The sequence below is a fragment of the Cornus florida genome, unplaced genomic scaffold (assembly GCF_030987335.1).
Source record: "Cornus florida cultivar Cherokee Brave unplaced genomic scaffold, ASM3098733v1 CherokeeBrave_3.0.0_Hap2_Chr03, whole genome shotgun sequence".
Taxonomy (NCBI): domain Eukaryota; kingdom Viridiplantae; phylum Streptophyta; class Magnoliopsida; order Cornales; family Cornaceae; genus Cornus; species Cornus florida.
Window position 1 is genome coordinate 66,006,469 of NW_026775573.1, and position 24,543 is coordinate 66,031,011.

Consider the following 24,543-nt stretch of genomic DNA (forward strand, 5'->3'; position numbering starts at 1 on the left):
GATAAAGCGAGAACTCTTTGACCTTGGAGCAAGTGTTAATCTTATTCCTTACTCGGTGTATGAGAAGTTAGGTTTGGGAGAGTTAAAACCTAAGTCAGTTGTTCTACAGCTTGCTGATCATTCTATCAGATAACCACGAGGTATTGTTAAAGATGTACTCATAAAAGTGGACAAGTTCTATTCTCTGGTCGATTTTCTAGTTCTTGATACAGAACCAGTCCACGATTCCAAAAAGTATATTCCAGTCATTCTTGGGTGACCTTTTCTAGCTACAGCGAATGCTTGCATTAACTATAGGACTGGAGCCATGGATTTATCTTTTGAGAATATGAAAGTCAAGCTAAACATCTTCAATGTTATTCATCATCCCCACGATGAGAGTGAATGCTTCTTCCTTGATGTTATTGATAATTTGGTTGAGGAATCGTTCCCAACTATTTTGGCCAAGGATCCGTTAGAAGTTTGTCTGAATCACTTTAACTATGAAGATTTTAATATCGATGCTTCAATAGCTAAAGTGAATTCTTTTTTCAATTCCACTCCTATCACAGATTTTTTTCCCTGGAAATCTAGGTTAGAGTCTCTTCCACTACTTTCTAGTACTCCACCTATTCCTTCTTTAGAGTCTTCACCTAAGCTTGAGCTTAAGCCACTATCGGAAAAGCTCAAGTATGCTTTCTTGGGTTTAAATGACACCCTCCTGGTGATCATTGCTTCCAATCTTATAAGTTCCCAAGAAAGTAGTCTCTTAAAAGTTCTTGAGCAAAATAAAAAGGTTATTAGGTAGAGTGTGGCTGATTTGAAAGGAATTAGCCCCACAATTTGCATGCATCAGATTCATTTGGAGGAAGATTCCCGAACATCTCTGGAACTCAATGAAGATTGAATCTTAATATGAAAGAGGTGGTGTTGAAGAAAGTTGTGAAGTTGGTAGATGCGGGAATAATATACCCCATCTCAAATAGCAAGTAGGTGAGTCCTACTTAAGTAGTACCTAAAAAGACAGGTATTACAGTAGTTGAGAATTCTGAGGGAGAATTAGTTCCACAGCGCACCACCACTGGATGGCGTATGTGTATTGATTACTGGAAACTCAACTACGCTACTAGAAAAGATCATTTTTCACTTGCATTCATTGATCAGATTCTAGAGCAATTGGCTGGCCAGAGCTATTATTGCTTTTTAGACGGATATTTCGTCTATAATCAGGTGGCCATTGATCCTAAGGATCAAGAGAAAACTACTTTCACTTGTCTATTTGGAACATTTGCATATAGACGGATGCCTTCCGGATTATGTAATGCACCAGCATCATTCCAGAGGTGTATAATGTCTATCTTTTCAGATATAGTTGAAAAGTTTCTCAAAGTCTTTATGGATGACTTCTCTGTTTTTGGGTCTACATTCGAAAACTGTCTCCAAAATCTTTCCCTAGTGCTTCAACATTGTAGGGAAACCAATCTTATTCTTAGTTAGGAAAAGAGCCATTTTATGGTTCAAGAAGGAATTGTGTTAGGCCACATCATTTCGGAGAGAGGTATTGAAGTTGATAAAGCTAAAGTAGATTTGATCTTTAAATTGCCTCCTCTTACCTCCGTAAGGGGAGTGTGATCATTTCTTGGGCACGCAAGGTTCTATTGATGCTTCATTAAAGACTTCAGTAAAATTCTCTGTCCTTTGTATAATTAACTTGCAAAGGACGCTCCTTTTGTCTTTGATGAATCATGCCTTGAAGCTTTCCATAAGCTTCACTCTCTTCTTTCTTCAGCTTCTATCATGAATCCTTTGGACTGGGCTCTTCCATTTAAGATTATATGTGACGCATCTGATTATGCTATGGGTACTGTCTTGGGACAATGAATGGATAAGCTTTCTCATGTTATCTACTATGCGAGCAAAACTTTGTTAGATGCACAGTTGAATTATACCACCATTGAAAAGAGTTGTTTACGGTTGTCTTTGCTTTGGATAAATTCAGAACATATTTATTAGGTTCCAAAGTCGTAGTCTATTCTTATCATTCTGCTTTGAGACATCTTCTTTCCAAAAAGGAAACCAATCCCCGTTTGATTCGATGGATCATCTTGCTTCAAGAGTTTGATTATGAAATCTTGGATAAGAAAGGGTCATTAAACGTTGTAGCTAACCATCTTTCTAGAATTCATATTGAGGATACCTCAACTTCACTTCCAATTTGTGATTCTTTCCCATATGAACAATTTTTTGGGGTTTCTTAGTCAGATTTGCCTTGGTTTGCTGATATTGTGAATTATCTCACAATAGGCAAAATTCTTTTATCTTGGTCAAAGCAAGGAAAATGATTGATTCTTCTCTCAAATTAAGATGTACTATTAGGAAGATCCTCAGCTATTTAAATATTGTGCTGATCTAATCATTCGTCTATGTGTTGCTAAGAGTGAGTTTCATAGAATTTTAACCTTCTATCACAGTTTGGCATGTGGAGGTCATTTTAGTGCAAAGAAAACTGCAGCTAAAATTCTTCAGTGCGGTTTCTTTTAGCCTTCACTCTTTTGGAATGCATACTTATTCTGTAGATCATGCCTTAGGTGTCAGCAGTTAGGATCAATTTCCAGAAGTAACTTAATGCCCTTAACTCCAATCTTAATTATTAAGGTTTTTGATGTTTGTGGTATTGATTTTATAGGTCCTTTTGTTCTATCCAATAAGAATGAATATATTCTAGTGGCTGTAGACTACGTGTCGAAATGGGTTGAAGAGTAGCTACCAAAACCGTCGACCACACGGTTGTGGTTGAGTTCATTCAAACGAACATCTTTAGTCGGTTTGGTATACCACAAGCTATAATTAGTGATGGAGGTGCTCATTTCTATAATAGGTATTTCCGTACCTTGATGCAAAGATACTCTATTACTCATAAAGTTACTTCTGCCTATCATCCCCAAACAAGTGGCCAAGTAGAAATATCCAATCGTGAAATTAAGAGAATTCTTGAGAAAACGGTTAAGCCAGATCATAAGGATTGATCTTATAGACTGAATGACGCTTTATGGGCTTACCGTACTGCTTAAAAGACTCCGATTGGTATGTCACCTTACTGTCTAGTATATGGTAAAAGGTGCCATCTTCCTGTAGTGTTAGAACACAGAGCTTTTTGGGCTATTAAAAAGCTCAATTTTGATATAACATCTGTTGGTTCTAACAAGAAGCTTTAATTAACTGAGCTTGAAGAATTGCGTAATGATGCTTATGAGAGTGCTAAGGTTACAAATCAAAGACTAAGGCATTTCATGACAAACATATCTTACGTAAGACTTTTGAGCCTGGGAAGAAGGTTTGGTTGTTTAATACATGACTGAAACTTTTTCCTAAAAAGTTAAAGTCATGTTGGGAAGGTCCGTATATGGTTATTTCTGTCACACCTTATGGTAAAATAGAGATACAAGATTGCAAGACTGGACAACTATCCAAGGTCAATGGACAGAGACTAAAACCATACATAGAAGGTAGTGTGCAGAGAGGCACACTGGAGGCAGTAGAACTTCATGATCCCATTTACTTGGACTAGAGAGGTCAAGTTTACGTCTAACTATCGACGTTAAACTTAGCACTTACATTTGTACAGTAGATTTGTTTTGTTATTTCTATGTGTTTTAATTAGTAATTTTTCTAGGTTTTTGTAATTTTTAGGTTTATGTTATTTATAGTTTAGTTTGATTTTAGGTTCAAATGGAAAAATAATAAAAAAATCCAAAAATTTGTAACAATGCTCGAGCCTGACAGTTGATGTACAAGCATCAGTAGCTACAAGCTCGAGCATCCATACCTAAAGCTCGAGCCTTTCATCATCGTTAGATCTAGGGTTTTTAGCGGCCATGCTCGAGCATCAAAATGGAGGCTCAAGCCTCTGTACTTTGAATTAAAAGAAACCCTCGAGCCATAGATGTAAACCCTCATGCCTCTTTACATTCTTGTATCCATTCTCTCCCAATTCTCTCCATCTTCATTATCTCGGGCATCGATTTACTGCAAAAGGTAAGATTGCCACACTCTCTCTCATCGATTTATATAGATATATATATATATATACATATATATATATATATAGATATATATATATATATACATATGTATATTATGTATATATACATAGATTTCGTGTTTTAGCCCTAATTTCATGCCTAAATTCCTTTTAACCAAAGGGTTAATCATGGATAAACTCATCTAATCTCTATAATTATCCAACCTTGCAGTAAATCGAGATTTACATTTAGTTTGAAACGTACGGATTTGGAGGTTTTGGGGATTGTTGGAGTAAACTGGTAGGAGATTGGGGCTTGTTACATAAGTAAAGAGAAGATTGGGGAGGATTTTGATTGAGTTAGGATTGATTTCGAAGGATTTGAGAGCGTTTTAGCTTCGGTTGAAAACCAGGAAGCTCAAGCCTTCAGATTGAGGCTCGAGCATTTGCTTGCAGTAGGCTCGAGCATTATATCTCAAGCTTAAGCCTTAGCCATTCCTAAGCTCGAGCATCAGTACCCCAGGCTCGAGCCTTGGAGCATAGAGTTGGGCCTTTTACTTGGATATTATCTTTAAATTATAGTGATGCCGAGACGGCTGAGACAGCGGGTTGTTAAGACGCCGACGATGGCGTTAGACAATGCCTGGCGGTACAACAAGATCTGTTTTGAGGCAGATTTTGTTCTCGAGGATTTTTAGAGGCACTGAGATATATTTTAGGGGATGGAGGCCCTTCAGGCTCGCCAACTAGCGGGGTTCTTGAGGCATCGACTCAGATTGCCTACCCCAAACTAGTAAGAGCTTTTTACTGCTCCTTGCAATTTCATATAGGAGACGAGGACGAGGATGAGAAGGACCACTTCAAAGCCACTATCGAGGGTATACAGCTGACAGTGAGCTATAACACTATTGCTGAGGCTATGGTCTGCTATCACAGGTGCCCAGCTGTTCTTCGGGCCAGATTTTCAGATATTCCCCCAAGCACGACCCGGGAGGTGATGGTCCGTGCTATGGGTCAGGGGCGACATTCCACCACCATGGAGACGATCCGGAAGTCACAGCTTCCGTGACATTTCTGGTTTTTAGATATGGTCCTTGTGGCTAACGCTCGCCCTATCGGATATAAGATAGGGCGATGATCTGAGATGGTGGATGCGACCTACGCATTCCATGCCGACTACTGGGTGTCGATTCCCCAATTAGTTCTGGTACAACTCCGTCGGCTATACGACGAGATAGGAGAGGCCTGACGCCCTCATATTTATCATATTCACTTTCCCGGCTAGTCGCACCTGATGAAGATGGCAGGGGTTCCGATACCCCCAATCGAGGCTACTGTGACCGTCTTCACGTAGTACCATTTCACGCAGTGGAACAACGTCATCAGGCATATGCCCAAGACGAGGAAGCTGGAGTAGGGTGTTGACGATGAGATCCGAAAGGATCGACGGCGTAGAGACACCGAGGCGTAGGGTGTGCTTTATGTGCTGCACTTTCCACCTTATCCACCCCCTCCTATTATTATTTCTACCGACCTTGTTGATGTGGTGATGGCAGCGGCGGATGAGGATGAAGATGAGGACAACGATGATGATGATGAGGCTACGGATGAGGAGGTATATCTCTCTAATTCCCAACCTCAGGTGAGGAGGAGACTCGCTGCTACATCCTAGCCTGAGAGCTCTCTCAGGCTGAGATTAAAGAGTTATAGGTCAGGGTGGCCAAGCTGCAGGATGGTCAGATGGTGTTGTGGCAGATGTTGACTGCGCAGCAGAGCATATTGGAGGAGCTATTGCGCCGTACTCTGTCCGCTCCATCTTCTTCTTCTGTTCCACCACCACCACCTATGGATTAGTTCTTAGGACTTTTCTGTATTTTTGTTGACTAGGGCAGTTCTTTTTGCTGTATTTATTTCCATATGATGCATATCTGCCCTACGTCTTTCTTTCAAAAGCATTGTACTGATTTCAGATATATATAGACATGTTTTTTGTTGTATTTCCTTGTGTTGATATTTTAGATCACTATGATATTTCTCTATGCTTACTCCATATACTTGATACTCTGATATATGTTGGAGTTTACTAATTTTTCCAGATACAATAGATTAAATTTGGGGGTGATTTAACTGACAACAACCTTGGATGGTTTTGAGGAACCACTATGTTGAAGGACGAGATGCTGGAAATTCTTTTTACCCGTCTTTGCTTTATTCTATTCTATCTTTGCTGGTCTGCTTGTCTGGTAATCTCTTTCTAACTCTCTTTTGTTCTCACACATTGAGGACAATGTGCACCATAAGTTTGGGGGTAAGGTTGTGTTGGGGATGAAAAAAAAAATTAAATTTTTGTTAACACAAGGCTGTGTTCTGATTATTAACGATACAAGCATGTGTTTGAGTCTTTTGATGGTTATATACTCTTTTTGCAGTCTAATATTGGTTAGGAATGGTTTGCATGCTAAAATACGGTGAAAATGATTTCTTGAAAATTTTTGAAATTAGTTGATGGCCTGTGGTCCACATTGTGAGAATGATTATTGTTTAATAATATTAATCTCTGAGATGCTATACTTTGCACATATTCACACTTGCATTATGTGGGGTAGAAATTGGAAGTCTTGTTTTGTTTTGAGTTAGACTGCGATGATCAGGTAGAGTTGATAGATTTGATGACCAAGGCATAATAAAAATAAAAAATAAAAAAACAATTTGGTATGTATACAAAAATTCTTCACCAATGTGAATGAATAAAATATAAAAGAAAAAAATAAAAAGAAAAAAAAAAAAAGAAAAATATGATGAAAAAAAAAAAAAGAGAGTAGAAAATGATCAAGTTCAGGTTTGTACTTAGATTGCTTAAGTGATTAAGTACTTAGGGGTGTGTTCTAACACCTAATGCCCTAAGATCGTCTAGTCTGGGAGTCATTGGCTGAAAGCTTATTACACAAGGGGTTTAAGTTGCCTAGATTACTTGAATAATTAAGTCTTTAGGGGTGTTTTAACACTTAACGCCATAAGATCATCTGGTTTGGGAGTCGTTGACCAAAAGTTCATTATAGGGATAATTTAGAAATCTTAATAGACCTGAACATTGTACATATCCTTTTTGAAAAAATACATACCTATGAAGAAAAATAAAATGCCTTAGGAGTTAATATTTGAAAAATTTGCCTGTGAGTTGAGGAATAACAAGGAATGAATGCAAGTATGGACAGTAAGCCACACGTTGAATTGTAGGATCACTATCAGCAAGTGTTTCAGAGATTAAGATTATTGAATAAATGATTGAACTGATATGTGGGGACTATGGTTGCTCAATTGAAATTGAAAGTTGAAAGTGGTTCTGATTACATGATTGGTATACTTACTGTATTTGACTGATTAATAAACTGTAGGGATAATATGATTTGAAAGCAGGCTTGAATTAGAGTCAGTGTAATAAGGCACTGACACGAGAAGTTTATGGGTATCTTCACTAGAAACCCTCACGAGACTATAACTCGTCCACTAGGGGTAACCTAGGGGTTTAAAGGCTTGTTACATAGGCCAAATGCAACCATGATTCCCACGAAAGCGGCTTTTTAGTTCTGTATTACTAAGGGACTAGCAATATGTAAGTTTGGGGATGTGATGAGTGCTGAATATACACATATTCGAGCCCCTAAATACATATTTGTTAAGGCCTAAAGTGATACTTTTATCCATAGTTAGACTAATTTAAGTTTAATGTGTGTTTGTAGGTACTTTCCCAGAGAAATGGTTAAAACTAAGACTTTATGATGATATCGAAGCTTATAGAGTCGTTGCCGGTCATTCAGAGTAAGCCGAGAGCTTAAATGGTGAAGTTTGAAGATATTCAAACCTTAGAGCTCGAGCCCAAGTGTTGAGGCTCGAGCATCACAACAAAGAAAGAAGAAAAGTCAACAAGGCTCAAAAGCTCGAGCCTCATACCTTAAAGCTTGAGTCTTACCATAAGGTGCTCGAGCCATAAACCAAGGGTGCTCAAGCCTTGGCCCTCAAGCTCGAGCATGAGGCGTCAGAAATTAAAGAGTTGATTTAATTACAAGGCTATGCTTCCAGGTCTCGTGCCTCACTTTCACAATCGAGCACTAACAATTGAAGCTCGAGCCTGGTGTCCCAAATGCTCGAGCCTTATACCTAGTGCTCGAGCCCAAGAAGTTTGGATCAAGCAATGTTAAAAGAATCCAGTCCCGAAAATATTCTAAGTGTTGAAGAAAAAGACACTTTGGAAAATAGTTAAAGAAATTGGCTAAGTGTCAAGGTGAAGATCGAGCACCATTCATTGAAGCTCAAGCATCCATTTAGTGTAATGACCCGGTCATTTGCCTCCCTTTCCTTTTTCCTGAAATTTTACGAATGAATTTTTTTCGTTTAAGTTTCTTTTCTGAGCTCTGTTTCGTGTCACTTAGTTTCATCTCGAGTGCTCAGAATTGGTTCCTGAGACTCTTTTCCGTGGATTGACAACTTCCTTTGAGGACCGAGTCATTTTCACATTTTTCGTTTTTCGACACTATGCGCTATTTCGTCCTTTTCCCTATTCTGTCTTATCTCTGTTTGTCAGTTTTTGGCACAACCTCACTTCTCATACTCAGAGTTGGTTTTTGACTTCATGTGTCTTCATCTTGAGTGGTTTCCACGAAATACGTATGTTTACTTTTGTAAGAAAGTACTTTGGTTGCTCTCGGTGTCCATAGGGGCATGGATGCAAAATTCTTTGAAATTATTTTCTTTTCTTGGGGTGTTTTTCGTAAATATCTTTTGAAGATATTTTATTTTAGGGGTTTTTAAGAAAATATTTTTGGAAGATATTTTCATTCTGGGCCATAAGTACAGTTTTCACTTTTTGGAGGGGTTATTGTGCAATTAATGAAAGTTATTGCAAAATGTCTTGTTTTGAGCCTAGATCCTCATACGGGATTCATTTTCACATTTCGTCAAGTTGTGTACTCTTGAAATTTTCTCCTAGTCGATGTTTTCCAGTTTCAGGGTTTCTGGCCCCGGTTTTTGCCAAACTTCTTTTGGGCATAACTTTCTGCTCAGGACTCAATTTTTGATGCTGTTTCTTCCGTCGTTCATATTTTATCATTTTGAATCTTTTTTGTTCACAAAGTTTTGCCATTTGAGCGCGTCTGCTCAAATTTTACTTTTTCGGCCCCGGCGGGGCCCGTTTAGGGCACTTTTTGAGATTTCTAAAAAAGGGGGGTGAGATATTTCATTTTTAATCTTCTCCCCTCTTCATGCACGACCTGGAGCTCCCATGGCAGCCCAAGGGGTGCTGCCATCTTCTCTCTCCTCTTTTGGTTCACTTTTCCTTGCTGGAAAGTCTTCGGCCTTAACGTTTGTTGTTCCCCACGCCGTGCTCTACCTTTCCCCCTTATTAGAATTTAGTTTTGATCATTTCTTGAGTTTGGTTTTGAGGTCAAGTTATGATTTTCATGGGGGTTATGTTCACGGTGTTGTCCCCGACAAAACCTCTCGGTATCGTCGAATTCGGAGCACTTTTATTTTGGTGGGCCTTTGGGATTTTCATCTCAAATTGAGGTAGGAGATGTTTTAGGTTTAAATTCTTGTTAAATAGCATGCTTGTGATGCTTATACTACTTGTTTGCATGATTAAATATAAATTCTAGAGATTTTATTATTTATTTTTCTTGTACGGGATCTAATTTTCCCGGTTGCTCATAACTTGGTTTAAACATGTAGCATGATTTTATATTGCCCCTTGATATGCTCATTGTCGTGTATTAAAATTGGAACATTTGAATAAGTATTAAAGATTTTATTTAATATTTATCTTAGGTGAAAGATTAATTCACATGGCCTTAACTAACTTGAAATTAATATGTGTTAGCATATTATATTAGGCCTTAGCATGCACTTCAACATAGTTGAATTTGAAAGTAATTGGAGGTGTTTTGAAAATTAGTAATTATTAATTAATTTGATTAATTAATTTGCCCCGAGTGCACTATTCACTCCATTCGAATTCCGACTTAATATTCTTGATCTACATGCCATATAGCTTCACATATATTTGATTTAGAATATTCGGTGAGGTTTTGAAACCTTTCATTTAATTAATTTCCTTGTTTAAGATTTAATCCTCATGGTGATATACAACTTGGAATTGAATTGTGGCATACTAGAAAATTAAGCTTTGGTGTGGTTGTTCACATGTATTAAATTGGGATTAATTGCATGAGAATTGCAACCTTTATTTTATATTTAACTTTAGTGAAAGTTTAATTTACATAGGTGTAACTTGCATGAAATAAGCTTGAAATGTGATATTACATTAGTCCTTGACATGTTCTCTAAGATATGTTAAATTGAGAGCATTTGGTTAAGTTTGAAAAATCTAGAGATTTTAATTAAAAGAATTAATTAAAATCTATTTCGGGGTTCCATTAGCTTAATTAAGGTTTTAACTTGATATTTGTATTGGCCATGACTTGTTTACTAGTATAAATTAAATTGGGACTATTAGAAGTTGTTTTAGAACCTTGGGATTTAAATTAGCATGATTTAACTAAAGTTCTACTTTGTTGTTCTAACAACCTAATTGAGTTTTAGAATGAATATAGGTGATGACCTTGCCATGCCCTTTAACATGTATTAAATTGAAGTTAATTGAAATTGAATCGAAAATCTAGAGAATTTAATTGTGTTTATCTATTTAAATTCTATCAATTTACTCCATGATCTAGTTGTGTTTTAGAAGTGGTTTCTATATTCAAATCATGGACTTAGACTTGTTGTATATTCATTTGGTTATGTTTTGAACATTAGATAACATAGTTGCTATGTTTGTATTCATGAGAATATGTTTTCCTTATTGAATATATTGTTGCCTTGTGTAATGATTTGCACACTTCGTATTTAACATCATTCATGCATAGCATGTAATGAATCGCACACTGAAGATTCGACATTCATCACATCATATTAGTTGTGGACTTAGAGCATGGATTGTATAGGTTTTCAAATTTGGTTGTGCTTGGTAGATAGTTGATTATCTTGCATATTCTTGTTGATATATGCGTTGTTGCACAACTTGTTGATTTTGGAAACTTGGGGATGTCGTTGTTTGACTATGGCTAGGATGTGGTTCTAGTACGGGGGATAGTCCCTCTATATATAGTCTAGTGCGCACATAGGGAGGTTACCCATGGGCTAGTAACCCTAAAGTAACTATGTTGTCGGTCTGATCCGGCGTGACGTCCGAGTATCCACTTTGTTTGATTTCGCATTTCATTTTCAAGTTGATAACTAGATGATGTTGTAACTTATTGTTTCTTATTTGTCGTTCCATTTTAAGTTACAGGATGTTAACTTTGTGAAATTATGCTTTATGCGTTGTATTGGAAGTTCCAATATTGGTTAAATTGCATCGATATTGAAAATCGTGTTTTAACGTTCTAATAAAGCTTAGGATTGATCCTATTGATTCATTTATAACATAGACGTTAGGTGGCATGAACCACTACTGTAATTTTGTGCTTTAGATTCTAAGTTGATGGCTTTGAGAACTTAAACCTTGTTGCATTGTTTAATATGCTCTTTTGTTGTTGAATTGCATGGATAATGTGATTCTTGTTAACTTGTATTCAAATATGCTTTTGTCACGTTGTATGGATTACTCTAGACCTAGTTCAATTGTATTGAAAATGCAGTTCATGTTAATCTATGCTCAAGCATTCTTCTTGTAGTGTTCTTTAAATCATCCCAACCATGATTCGTTTCATACACGTATGTATATTATGATTCTTGTTGCTTAGACTCTAAGGTAGCTTAGGATGCTCCCCGAGTCTCACTTGGACATAGACATTAGGTGGCATGAGCCCCTTTAACATGTTTCACCTTAAGGTGATAAATTTGTAAAATACTAGGTCGATGCATGCTCATCTCCTACGAGTAGCTTTATGTTACTCACCCCTACGATACTGGGGTATATTTCAGGTACGAAGACTTGGTTCGTGAAGCCTAGCATTCCTTGGATGTCGTGTAGCTTTCAAGTTTCCATTTCATGCAAATGTTAGCATGAAATGTCATTTTGTAGACTTATATGTCAAAAAATGTATATTTGATTCCATGTATGTAATGTGTACTTAAGTACACTCCTTTCAATGTATTTGATATGTATGAGATGAGGCCAGAGGCCAATGACATGTATATTGTATTCTATGCAACTTTTTAACTTCTTGAAATGTTATGAAAAACTTGAAAAATCGCAAGTTATTGCTTCACCACGGTTGCATCGGGTGTGGGAATTCCATTTTCATTCTTTTATAGGGTCTTATTAATCTTGTATGAAGTGTGGCCAAGGGCCAAATGGTCATTTGACTCCATTTTACATTTTTGGATTCCATGTTTTCCATTCCAAGTCCATTTTTGCCTTTTTGCCCGTTGGGGGCTCGGATTTTGTATCAGCTATATTTTTAAGCCATGGACCATTGTAACGTGTCTAAATAGGTAAGTTACATTTGCGTGCATGGTCGTTTTCGGGCAAAACCTTATCGTTTGTGTTTTGAGCCTCTTATGAATTCATTTCGCATTTTTTTTGCATATTCTGATCTAGGGGCATTATAGACCTTTCACATCAGTTTTATTTTCTTCTTTTGACATGGTTGAATAGAAAACATGATTTTAGGGGGGGGTTTCTTCTTCGTGTTTTTCCAGAAAATGTCGTCTTGGTACCGGAAATCTCTCGTGAAGTTTTAGCTTCCAGTTTTCATTTAGCAGCTTTGTGACCCTCTTGTTCAGTTCTGATATAGGGGCATTTTCGGGATTTCACAGTGAGTTTTTTTTTGATTCCGTGCGCAATGTCGGGTAGAAAACTCAATTTTAGGGGGGGTTTCTTCTTCGTGTTTTTCCAGAAAAACTCGTCTTGATCTCCGTTTCAAGCCTCAATTCTGGGCAGATCAAAAAAAAAATGTAGCAGCAGCCAAGGGCTGCCACCAGCCATGTCTTTGGGCGCCGGCGTGCACGCCGGTGGGCTCGCGCATGGGCGCAGTGTGCGCCATGGCCCCTCGTCGGGCCGCCGCAACGTCAATTCTTCTTTTGGGCTTTTCTCCTTCGTCTGGACTCCGATTCAAGTGAATTTTTTTTTTAACTTGACTAATTTTTTGCTGTCTTTCCAACGGTGTGCTCAGTTGCACCCGATTCTTCCTGAATAATTACCAGTTTACCCTTTTTGCTTCAAGTGCTCGTTTTTCTTCGTTATGCCGTTTCTCCTTCGTTCGGACTCCGAATCATGCGATTCTTGAGTCCATCTTGATTAGTTTTTCATTGTCCTTCCAGCGGTGTGCTCGGTGGTACCCGAATCTATAATTTTCAGAAATGACTAGTTTGCCCCTGGGGGCTTATTTGTCATATTTTCGATCTTTTGCTTCCGCATCAGTTCTTGTTGAGTTCCACGACCTCATGGAAGGTCACTTTGACTTCTTAGAGTCTTGTTTTTTGTTTTCGCTTCCGCATTCGGATCCGTTATCGGATCATCCTTACGATTCATCACAGGACACGCTGGCCTAAAAACCAAGCTCGTCACATTTAGAAAGGCTCGAGCCTTGTTCCTGAAACTCAAGCTTGCACCTTAAAAGCTCGAGCCTTGTTTTCCTGAAGCTCGAGCCTTCCATGACATATCACATTTAAAATACGGGATTGCTCTCTTTATCAGCCGTATCTCATCCTAGTTGGGCCAGAAGACCTAAAAGCCCATCAAATATTATTTTCTTCTATAAAAGAAGGTGTAAGCCTTGATAGAAGGGGTCTGAAATTTTAATCTCTTTGTCGGTGTTTTTAGAAGACTGAAGGTGTGGTGGTTTTTAGGGTTTCTACAACCTTGGAAGTGAAGATCCTGAGAAAAGAAGTGTAATCCGTGACGAAGGAGATGAACTCAACACAGATGATATCCGACCTTGTCATGAGTAGCTAATTCCTCTCTTAGGGCACTGATGTAACCCAACCTAAATACTATGGTTTGATTATTTTAACTCTGGGATTAATTTTAATATTTGTATTTTCTTGATTATATGACTATGAGCACTTAAGACAACTTAAGTGATTTCTATACTTTAATAGATTATAAACTGTTACTACCTTGTCTTAGATGTAATAGTCTATTTTCTATTCTCAACCTACCTTGTCGTATAGTATCTGGTGGAGCCCTGCTGGACACAAGAATAGAGGTCATATAATGGTATTCCAACATATTTTGCAAAAAAATGTTTTCATAGTCTATGCTTAGGAAAGGTGGATTGTTTGCAACATAGTTAATGTAGTTAAAGTAATTAGATTAGGTAGGTGGATAATCCACACTAACCGCAGATAGGTTATAGTTAGCTAATTTTGTAAAACATCTTTTTTTAAAACCCAAATTGAACGAATGTTATTGAGGTCAATTCCTTTGTAAAATATCATTATTAAATTCCTAGAGTTAGTATAATTAACTATAGTATATGGTTGCGGTGAATTCAAAGCCCTAAGATTCTTTTCTCTCTAATCACTCAATTTATTTACTTTACTTTTATTTGATATTTTACTTTAATTCTAATTTGTTAAACCATGACAATAAACAAACTTTTCAACCAAGTTACCTATAAACCATAGAACAAAGTTAAAGATTGAAATATAAATCTCTTCTCCTTATGGGTTGGACATCTCTTTTGATAGCACTATTCTGCAAGGAATCGTTCTATTGTGAGTAAAATTACACAACAGTTACTAGGACGTTTTCCAGGTACGAAGACTTGGTTCATGATGCTCATCATTCCTTGGATGACTTGTAGCTTTTAAGTTTCCATTTCATGCAAATGTTAGCATGAAATGTCATTTTGTAGCCTTATATGTCAAAACTTGTATCTTTGATTCCATACATGTAATGTGTACATTAGTACACCTTTACGATGTATTTGACTTGTGTGAGATGAGGCCAGAGGCCAATGACATTTATATTGCATCTTATGTAATTCTTGATTTCATGGAAGGTTATGAAAACCTTGAAAATTCACAAGTCATTGCTTCATTACTTTTGCATCGGGTGTGGAAATTCCCTTTTTATTATTTTATTGGGTCTCATTAATCTTGTATGAAGTGTGACCAAGGGCTAAACAGTAATTTGACTCTATTTTATATTTTTAGTTTTCAAAATTCTGATTCCAAGTTTATTTTATCATTTTTGGCTGTCGGGTGGTCAGATTTTGAGTCGGGGCTTCTTGGGAACCGCGGACCATTCCCATGCACTTAGAATCATTTATTACACTTGTGTGCACATTCATTTCAACCTAAAAATGCATTTTAGGGTCAAATGCATACTTGGTGCAAAGTTGCATTTTTTGAGTTTTTAACTCTTTTCTGATCTAAGGGCATTTTGGCCATTTCACAGTGAGTTTTTTTTTCATTTTCTACTACACTGCTGGATAGAAAATTTGATTTCGGGAGGGGTTTTTTTTTTTTGTGTTTTTTCAGAAAAATTCATCTACTAGCTCATTTTTGCTCTCAGTTGTTGCCAGATCCAGAAATTTCATAAGGCATCAGTTTTTTATTTTTTTATTTTTACCCTTTTCTGATCTAGGGGCATTCTGGGTATTTCACAGTGTTTTTTTTTTTTTCATTTTCTTCCACACAGCCGGGTAGAAAACTCGATTTTAGGGGGGGTTTCTGTTTCGTATTTTTCCATAAAGATTCGTTTGATAGCAGCTTTTGGCCCTCTTAACTTCTTCTAATCTAGGGGCATTTTAGGTATTTTGCAGTGTATTTTTTTCATTCCCTTTCATGCGGTCAAGTTGAAAACTCGATTTTAGGGGCCTTTTCTTCTTCTTGTTTTTCTAGAAAAATTCATTTCGGACCTCATTTCAGCTCTCAGTTCTGGCTGAATCTTTTCTTCCCCTAGCATGTGAGGATGCTCGTGGGGTGCTCATGGGCTGCTCGTGGTGCCTTGTCTCGACATCGTGACGTCAATTTTTGTTTTCACTCGTTCTCCTTTGTCCGGACTACAAATCGAGTGAACTTTTTTTTGAACTTGACTAATTTTTTGCTATCTTTCCAACGGTGTACTTGGTTATACCCGGATCTTCCAGGATAATTACCAGTTTACCCTTTTAGCCTTAAGTGCTCGTTTTTCTTCGTCCTGCCGTTTCTCCTTCGTCCGGACTCCGAATCATGCGATTCTTGAGTCCAACTTGATTAGTTTGTCATTATCTTTCCAGCGGTGTGCTTGATGGCACCCGAATCCATATTTTTAGAAATTACTATTTTGCCCTTGGGGCTATTTTTGTCCGATTTTTCTTGTTTTCCGCTTCCGCTACATTCTTTTGAGTTCCGTGCCTTCATGGGAAGTCACAGACGTGTTTTAGGAATAATATACATTCTAGAGACGTCATTTCCATGTAAAATGATTATTTTGCCCCTAGGAGCTTAATTATTATTTTTCTAATCTTTTGTTTCCGCGTCAGTTCTCATTGAGTTCCATGACTTTATGGAAGGTCATCAAAGTGTCTTAGAGGTATGTTGTGCCTTAGGAGGCCGTTATTTTATTTCTTGCCTCTACATCTGGATCCGCTATTGGGTCAATCTTTGGTTCATCACAGGACACACTAGTTTAAAAAACCAGGGCCGTCACAAAAATAATTAGAAGAAAAATAAAATTGGCACACACATGCGAGACAAAGATTTATACGTCTACGGGCGATGAAGATTAATATCACTATAAAGAAGAAGATTACAAACTGAAGAACGTTTTGGTTCTTCCCCACAGTAATCTTTCTTCTCACACCACTAACTCACCAACAAAGAAGTGTCACACAACACTCTCAAGAAATACCCAAATAGTATATGGTTTACACAAAGAGAGAAAAACCCCCCCAAAAACAAGCTTCTAGTGGCACTTGAAGTTTGCACACACAAAAGGATTTTCTCACACACACAAAACCAATATACTCTCTTGATCCAAATATTGTCTGTTGGTTGGATGTTTTTCATGGAACGACTGTAAGGTTATTTATAGCCAAAAATATACTTGGTGTCCAAGTAAATTACAAAGCTTCCTTTGGAAGGCAAATAACAGTTGCTGCCAAAGAATAATTGTTGTTGCCTAAAAATTTCAAAGCTTCCTTTAGAAGCTAATAAGGAAGCTTCACCATCACCCTTTTGTAGCCAATACATTATTGCCATGTCATAAATGTATTTGTATTAGTGGATCAGTTAAGAATTGTACTTGGATTCTATTACTTTGGGCCTTGCAAACTGTCTTACAAATTTATTGGGATATTTTTTTTTATAAACACTGAACAAAAATATGTACATAAGTATTAGGATAGGGACTACATATGTATTTGCATATGTGGATCACTTGAGAGTTGTATTTGGATTCTTATACTTTAGGCCTTGCAAATTGTTTTACAAATTTATTGGGATATTTCTTATAAATTATTTATGAAAATCTGTACATAGGTATTATGATATTTACTACATATATATTTGCATAAATTGATCACTTGAGAGTTGTATTTAGATTTTATTACTTTGGCCTTTCAAATTATCTTACACATTTATTGGGATATTTCTTATAAATAATGAACGAAAATATGGACATCAGTATTAGGATAAGTCTTACATATGTATTTGCATAAGTTGATTAGTTGAGAGTTGTATTTGGATTCTATTACTTTGGGCCTCGCAAATTGTATTACAAATTTATTTGGATATTTATTATAAATTATGGACAATAATAAGTACATAAGTATTAGGATAGATTCTACATACGTGTTTGCATAAATGGATCCCTTGAGAGTTGTATTTGGTAACTATTATTTTGGGTTGTGCAAATTGTCTTACAAATTTATTGGGATCTTTCTTATAAATTATTTCAAAAATCTGTACATAGGTATTACGATATTTCCTATATACGTATTTACATAAATTGATCATTTGAGAGTAGTATTTGGATTCTATTACTTTGGGCCTTACAAATTGTCTTACAAATTTATTGAGATCTTTCCTATAAAGTATTTAAGAAAATCGTACATAGGTATTATGATATTTACTACATATATATTTGCATAAGTTGATCACTTGAGAGTTGTATTTGGATTCTATTACTTTGGGTGGACCTTACAAATTGTCTTACACATTTATTGGGAATTTCTTATAAATAATGAACGAAAATATGGACAGCAGAATTATGATAAGTCTTACATATGAATTTGCATAAGTTGATCAGTTGAGAGTTCTATTTGGATTCTATTACTTTGGCCTTACAAATTGTATTACAAATTTATTGGGATATTGATTATAAACTATGGACGACAATAGGTATAAAAGTATTAGGATAGATTCTACATATGTATTTGCATAAGTGGATCACTTGAGAGTTGTATTTAGATTCTATTACTTTGAGCCTTGCAAATTGTCTTACAAATTTTTGGGATATTTTCTATAAATTATTCACGAAAAAATGTACATAAGTATTAAGATAAGTTTGACATATGCATTTGCATAAGTTGACCACTTGAGAGTTGTATTTGGATTCTATTACTTAAGGCTTTGCATACAGTATTCTATAAATATATTAGGATGTTTCTTATAAATTATGAACGAAAATATGTACATCAGTATTAGGATAAATCCTACATATGTATTTGCATAAGTTGATCACTTGAGAGTTGTATTTGGATTCTATTACTTTGGGCCGTACATACAGTATGCTATAAATTTATTGGGATGTTTCTTATAAATTATGGACGAAAATAGGTGCATCAGTATTAGGATAAATCTGCATAAGTTGATCACTTGAGAGTTGCATTTGGATTCTATTACTTTGGGCCTTGCAAATTGTCTTACAAATTTATTGGGATATTTCATATAAATTATGGATGAAAATATGTACATAAGTATTAGGATAGGTTCAACATATGTATTTGCATAAGTGGATTACTTGAGAGTTGTATTTAGATTCTATTACTTTGGGCCTTACAAATTGTCTTACACATTTATTGGATATTTCTTATAAATTATAAACCAAAGTATTGGCATCAGTATTAGGATCAGTCATACATATGTTTTTGCATAAGTTGATCACTTGAGGTTATATTTGGATTCAATTAGTTTGGGCCTTGCAAATTGTCTTACAAATTTATTTGGATATTTCTTATAAATTATGGACGAAATTATATATATAAGTATAAGGATAGGTTCAATATATGTATTTGCATAACTTGATCATTTGAGAGTTGTATTTGGATTCTATTAGTCAAGGCCTTGCAAATTGTCTTACAAATTTATTGAGATGTTTTTAATAAATTATTTACGAAAATATTTGCATAAGTATTATGATAAGTTTGACATATGTATTTGCATAAATTGATCACTTGAGATTTGTAATTGGATTCTATTACTTTGGGCCTTTCAAATTGTCCTACAAATTTATTGGGTTTTTTTTTTTAATAAATTATAAACGAAAATAGGTACATAAGTATTAGGATATCTTTAACATAGATATTTGCATAAGTGGATCACTTGAGAGTTGTATTAGGATTTTATTACTTTGGGCTTTGCAAATTGGCTTACAAATTTATTAGGATATTTGATATAAATTCAGAACGAAAATATCTACATAAATATTAGCATAAGTTTACATATGTATTTGCATAACTAGTCACTTGAGAGTTGCATTTGCATTCTATTACTTTAGGCTTTGGAAAATTGTCTTACAAATTTATTAGGATGTTTCTTATAAATTATGAATGAAAATATGTACATAATTATTACGATAGGTTTTACATATGTATTTGCATAAGTAGATCACTTGAGAGTTTTATTTGGATTTTATTCCTTTGGGCTTTGCAAATTGTCTTACAAATTTATTAGGATGTTAACTATAAATTCTGAAGGAAAATATGTACATAAGTATTGCGATAGGTATTAAATATGTATTTGCATAAGTGGATCACTTGAGAGTTGTATTTAGATTCTATTACTTTAGGCTTTGCAAATTGTCTTACAAATTTATTGAAATGTGTCTTATAAATTCTGAATAAAAATAAGTACATAAGTATTGTGATAGGTTTTACATATATATTTGTATAAGTAGATCAATTAAATTTCGTAATGCATGATCAAAACCACTTGTGCATTTTTATAATACACAAAATTATACAAATTTGCCTAACCCCCCAAAATTGTTATAAAAGCCAATAATTAAGTAAAGTTAAATCAATAACATCATAAAAACAATGTGAAATACATAATGGAATGATTGTTAATAATGAAAGAGTCGTTCAATTGGTTGGTCTATCTCCATGATTGGCATTTGGGACGTTGGTCTGACACTCGATTCACAATTGTTTAAATCTACTATCTTTCAATATGATCATGGCACAAATGCAATCAAATTAGATAAAATCACAAGGCACGAGAAAATTCAATAAAAAAATATACTGGTACGAATTGTGTTGACGAGGACAACTACATACCTTATCACTTCTGAAACCATCAGTGAAGCAATCATCATGTGAATAATTGGTATTGGAATTGCATGAATCGGCAACAAAGGTCTGCAATATTATATAGTTTTCCTTATATATTATAAAATATCAATTAAATAATTATGTAACTTTATATATTGCAATTTATATGTTGGTTCTACCTTAACAGCACACTTATCTGGTTAGTTAATGGAGTACTTATTTCATCAGGCGGTTGCCAAAATCTTGTGTGATGCATTACATGTTGTGGTGGCGTGACATAGCTTTCTTCATTGAGAAATTCAGCTGGAATTTCACAGCCCTACAAAATAAATGTTGTACAACATTTGACCACAGATTTCCTTGTAACCATAATGAACATGTTAAGCAATGTGCTGAAAATTGTTATGCAACAATACTCACATTCACTAACACATGGTAGGGGATTGTTCCACTATGACTACTGCCACCTGCCTCTACGGATTGAAGGGCTTCATTGCAATTCTACAACATAATTATTAGAATTTTTATACACACATAATTTAATACACAGAACTGGTATTACTTAGGAAAGTACTTAGCAAACAGTAAGGGGATAAAAGTACCTCAACCTGAACTGTTTATTTCGTTGATTTCATCTTTTTGCAAATCTTTAGCTCCATGGTCGGTTTTAACCTCTTAAATTTTCCTTTCCGTGTATCTTTACACTTGAAGCCATTGGTATTTTTTCATTATTTATGTTGCTCCCCAAATTTTGGTTTTTGCCTTTATGACCACTATAAATTGCATTCCTCTCAGCAAACCTACGCCTATAACTTGATTGGGTAATTTTTTTCCACTCCATGGCTTTGAATTAGAAATCATTGTATCCGTCCTTATCCTCCAATGCAATAGACGAAAATTCAATCAGAAGATGACAAAGTACCCTGTGCTATCTCCTAACCTCAATTTTCGGATCAGCATCGGCAATCACTTCACTGGAAATATATTCCTCCAAGTTACCATCTTTAGTAGTTCTAGTCCACCTTCTTAATAAATATCGACAATGTAATGTATTGGCAAACATGGAGTCCTTTAGGATTTTCAAACTATACCTGCACATAATACCCTCCCTTTCAAATTTATAACAAGAACAAAACAATTCATCTTCTGATGTCATCGTCACGTCGCGTTGCATCCCATACTCACCAACGACTTTGTAAACACTGCCTCTATTGTCATCGATGGGACTACAACCAATGATCCTCTGACTGGTACCAGCTGCTAAGAACTCGTCCCAAAAAATATTAAATATAACCTTTATGTACAGGTTTGCCATTTCTACTAATATGTTGCAGTTTGTTTCAGTTAAGGTAGATTGTGGAGCAACCCATACTCGGCTACATACTCCTTGTAACGCTTGTCAGATAATAGCCTTTCAAAGTGTGTGAAGAAATCTGGAAGAATCAGTTGCCTGGATAAGTATGCCTTCAAGCAAACATTGAAGCTTTCACTCAGTAGTGTGCAGCGGATACCCGCAGCCCAGGCATGTTTGTTAAATGTCATGGCCCATCTATGTTTTAAACCTAACAGATTTGTAAGCCACATGTTACCAACAAGACCATATTCCGTTATCATTAAATTCTATTCCCTGGTAAATTCTTCCTCCTCCTTAATTTAAATCATTAATTTTGATGACACCTTCTTAATGCCTTGTGCACGTCTAAATAAGAACCCTAGATGCTTCTATGCATTTTGCATTAGGTGCCAAACACACAGATAATGTTTTATCCCTGGCATCAGTTGCAAAATTATTTTTAGTGATATAACTACGTAATAACATATACCACTGCCAACTATACAATGCAAAAGGAAATGCAAAAAGTGGAGATCTGAATTGAAATCACCTGCGTCAATACCTTTCCCATTGCAGTATCTTGATCAGTGAAGATCGTCTTTGACGCTTTATCAGACATTGCTTTCAAAAATGTTTGAAATAACCAAAGAAACGAATCTGCAGTCTCCTTATACATGAACGTTGCTCCAAACACAGCGATGTCCCAGTGATAATTCAACCCCAAGAAACTTCTAAATGGATGGTTGCCATGTATAACTTTGTATGTTGTGTCAAAACTTACAACATCTCCAAAATTGCAATAATCAACTATCATTTTTGAATCAGCCTAGAATATGTTTGTGATCATTTGATCATTATCCAATTGGAATGCATAAAAGAAAATGGATCTTCACAAGACTGGGTCTCAAAATAATTCATTAGCCATGATGCCTCTCTATATTCAAGCTCATTCTGTCTTCAGGTCATTATATGGTGTTGTAAATCCAACTTCATGTACCTAACTGATTCTTTTCCACCAACTTGCCTTCCCAATAACTCATATGAATTGCGAGGGGTTATTCCTGAATCAGAAGCCAATTCCAAATCATTGGCCTGAACGCGGGTAATTCTGCGCTGGGACGACAGCATGTGCATGCCTTCATCAATCATCAATGGATGGTTGTGGCTTTCAACAAATTTTGTAACTTCCAACTTATGGGTATACTTGGAAACTTGTATAAGCATTTGAGCAAGGCAAGAAGTTCATGTTTCAGCCTTGGAAGTCTTTGTATTACTGTACCATATGTCGTCAACCCTGAAACCCTCCTTGCAGCATGTTAACATTCTCGATGATAGTTTACCAATCTTCTTGCTCTTATTAAAATACTCTTTATGGATGCTAAAATCGACTCGACCGGCATATAAATTATAGAAATCATATGCCACTTCCTCAGTTTCAAACTTCATACCTGTTCCTGGTTTCCATTCTACGACATCGGCCCTTGCAATAGGAGCATTTTCTGTATATGAGGTATCTTCAATGTTATTTAATACCTCTTCCATTCCAATAATTCAAATAAGAAACCTACAACATAAATAAATAAAAATTGAACAAAGGGCTATCTTGCAGGTATAGATTATTAATTGGAAAAATTTTCTGACCTATTAACATTATTCAAGATAGTATAATGTATCAGGGATCCAACTTCCTCAACTGCACATATTTTAATTTTGCTACAAATAACAAAATTAATGATTTATTTAACTCTTTCTAATTCAAACATGCACTTCCAACCTTTTTGGGCCTTCTATTTTCATAAAAATTGCAATTATATTCAATTATTCATTTAACTTTTTCCAAATCAAACAAGGACTTGCAAATTTTTTTGAGCTTATTTTGAGAAACATTACAACCATGTTAAGTTATTTATAATGAACAATCATAACTCTTAATGGAAACTTACCAAAATATAATGAAAAATTTATTCTAACATTGTAATGACCCAGTCATTTTCCTTCCTTTCCTTTTTCTCAAATTTTACAAATAAATTTTTTCTGTTAAATTTTATTTTCTGAGTTTGTTTTCTCATCACATAGTATCATCTCGAGTGCTCAGAAATGGTTTCTGAGACTCTTTTATTTGGATTGACAACTTCCTTTAAGAACCGAGTCATTTCCACATTTGCATTTCTTTGACACTATTCACTTTTCGTCCTTTTCCCTATTTTGTCTTTCCCCGTTTGTCACTTTGTTAGCATAACCTCACTTTTCATGCTCAGAGTTGGTTTTCAACTTCATGTATCTTCATTCTAAGTGGTTTCTATGAAATACGTATCTTTACTTTTGTAAAAAAAGTACTCTGGTTGCTCCCGGTGTCCATAGGGACATGGATGCATAGTTCTTCACAAACATTTCCTTTTCTTGGAGTGTTTTTCATAAATATCTTCTGAAGATATTTTATTTCAGGGTTTTTTAAAAAAATATTTTTTGAAGATATTTTCATTCTGGGCAGTTGTGCAGTTAACCCTTTTTGGAGGGGCCATTGTGCAATTAACGAAAGTTATTGCAAAAATACCTTATTTTGAGCCTGGATCCTCGTACGGGATTCATTTTCACATTTCATCGAGTCATGAACTCTTAGAATTTCCTTCTGGTCGTTTTTCCCCAGTTTAAGGGTTTCTGACCCTAGTTGTTGCTGAACTTGTTCGGGGCATATCCCTCTGTTCGGGTCTCAGTTTTTGACACCA

At 35.7% G+C, this 24,543-nt stretch overlaps 1 protein-coding gene across 1 annotated transcript; it reads right to left on the reverse strand.

Annotated features, from left to right (window-relative positions):
* Window positions 1-21,828: 21,828 nt before the first annotated feature.
* On the reverse strand, window positions 21,829-23,359 carry LOC132301701 (protein FAR1-RELATED SEQUENCE 5-like). Its single transcript, XM_059798932.1, has 4 exons — window positions 23,097-23,359; window positions 22,838-22,982; window positions 22,368-22,643; window positions 21,829-21,948 (listed from the first exon to the last, which is right to left on the reverse strand). Exons 1-4 carry the CDS (start codon window positions 23,357-23,359, stop codon window positions 21,829-21,831), a joined length of 804 nt encoding a protein of 267 aa, XP_059654915.1.
* Between the last annotated feature and the right edge of the window lie 1,184 nt (window positions 23,360-24,543).

Bases quoted from the DNA above. Each gene is read 5' to 3' on its own strand.
- LOC132301701 (XM_059798932.1), bottom strand. From the start codon at position 23,359: ATGGAAGAGGTATTAAATAACATTGAAGATACCTCATATACAGAAAAT. The intron at 22,983-23,096 runs GTACAGTAATAC...ATTTGTTGAAAG, and splicing joins TTCAGGGTTGACGACATATG to CCACAACCATCCATTGATGA. The intron at 22,644-22,837 runs GTTGGTGGAAAA...AACATATTCTAG, and splicing joins ATGAGTTATTGGGAAGGCAA to GCTGATTCAAAAATGATAGT.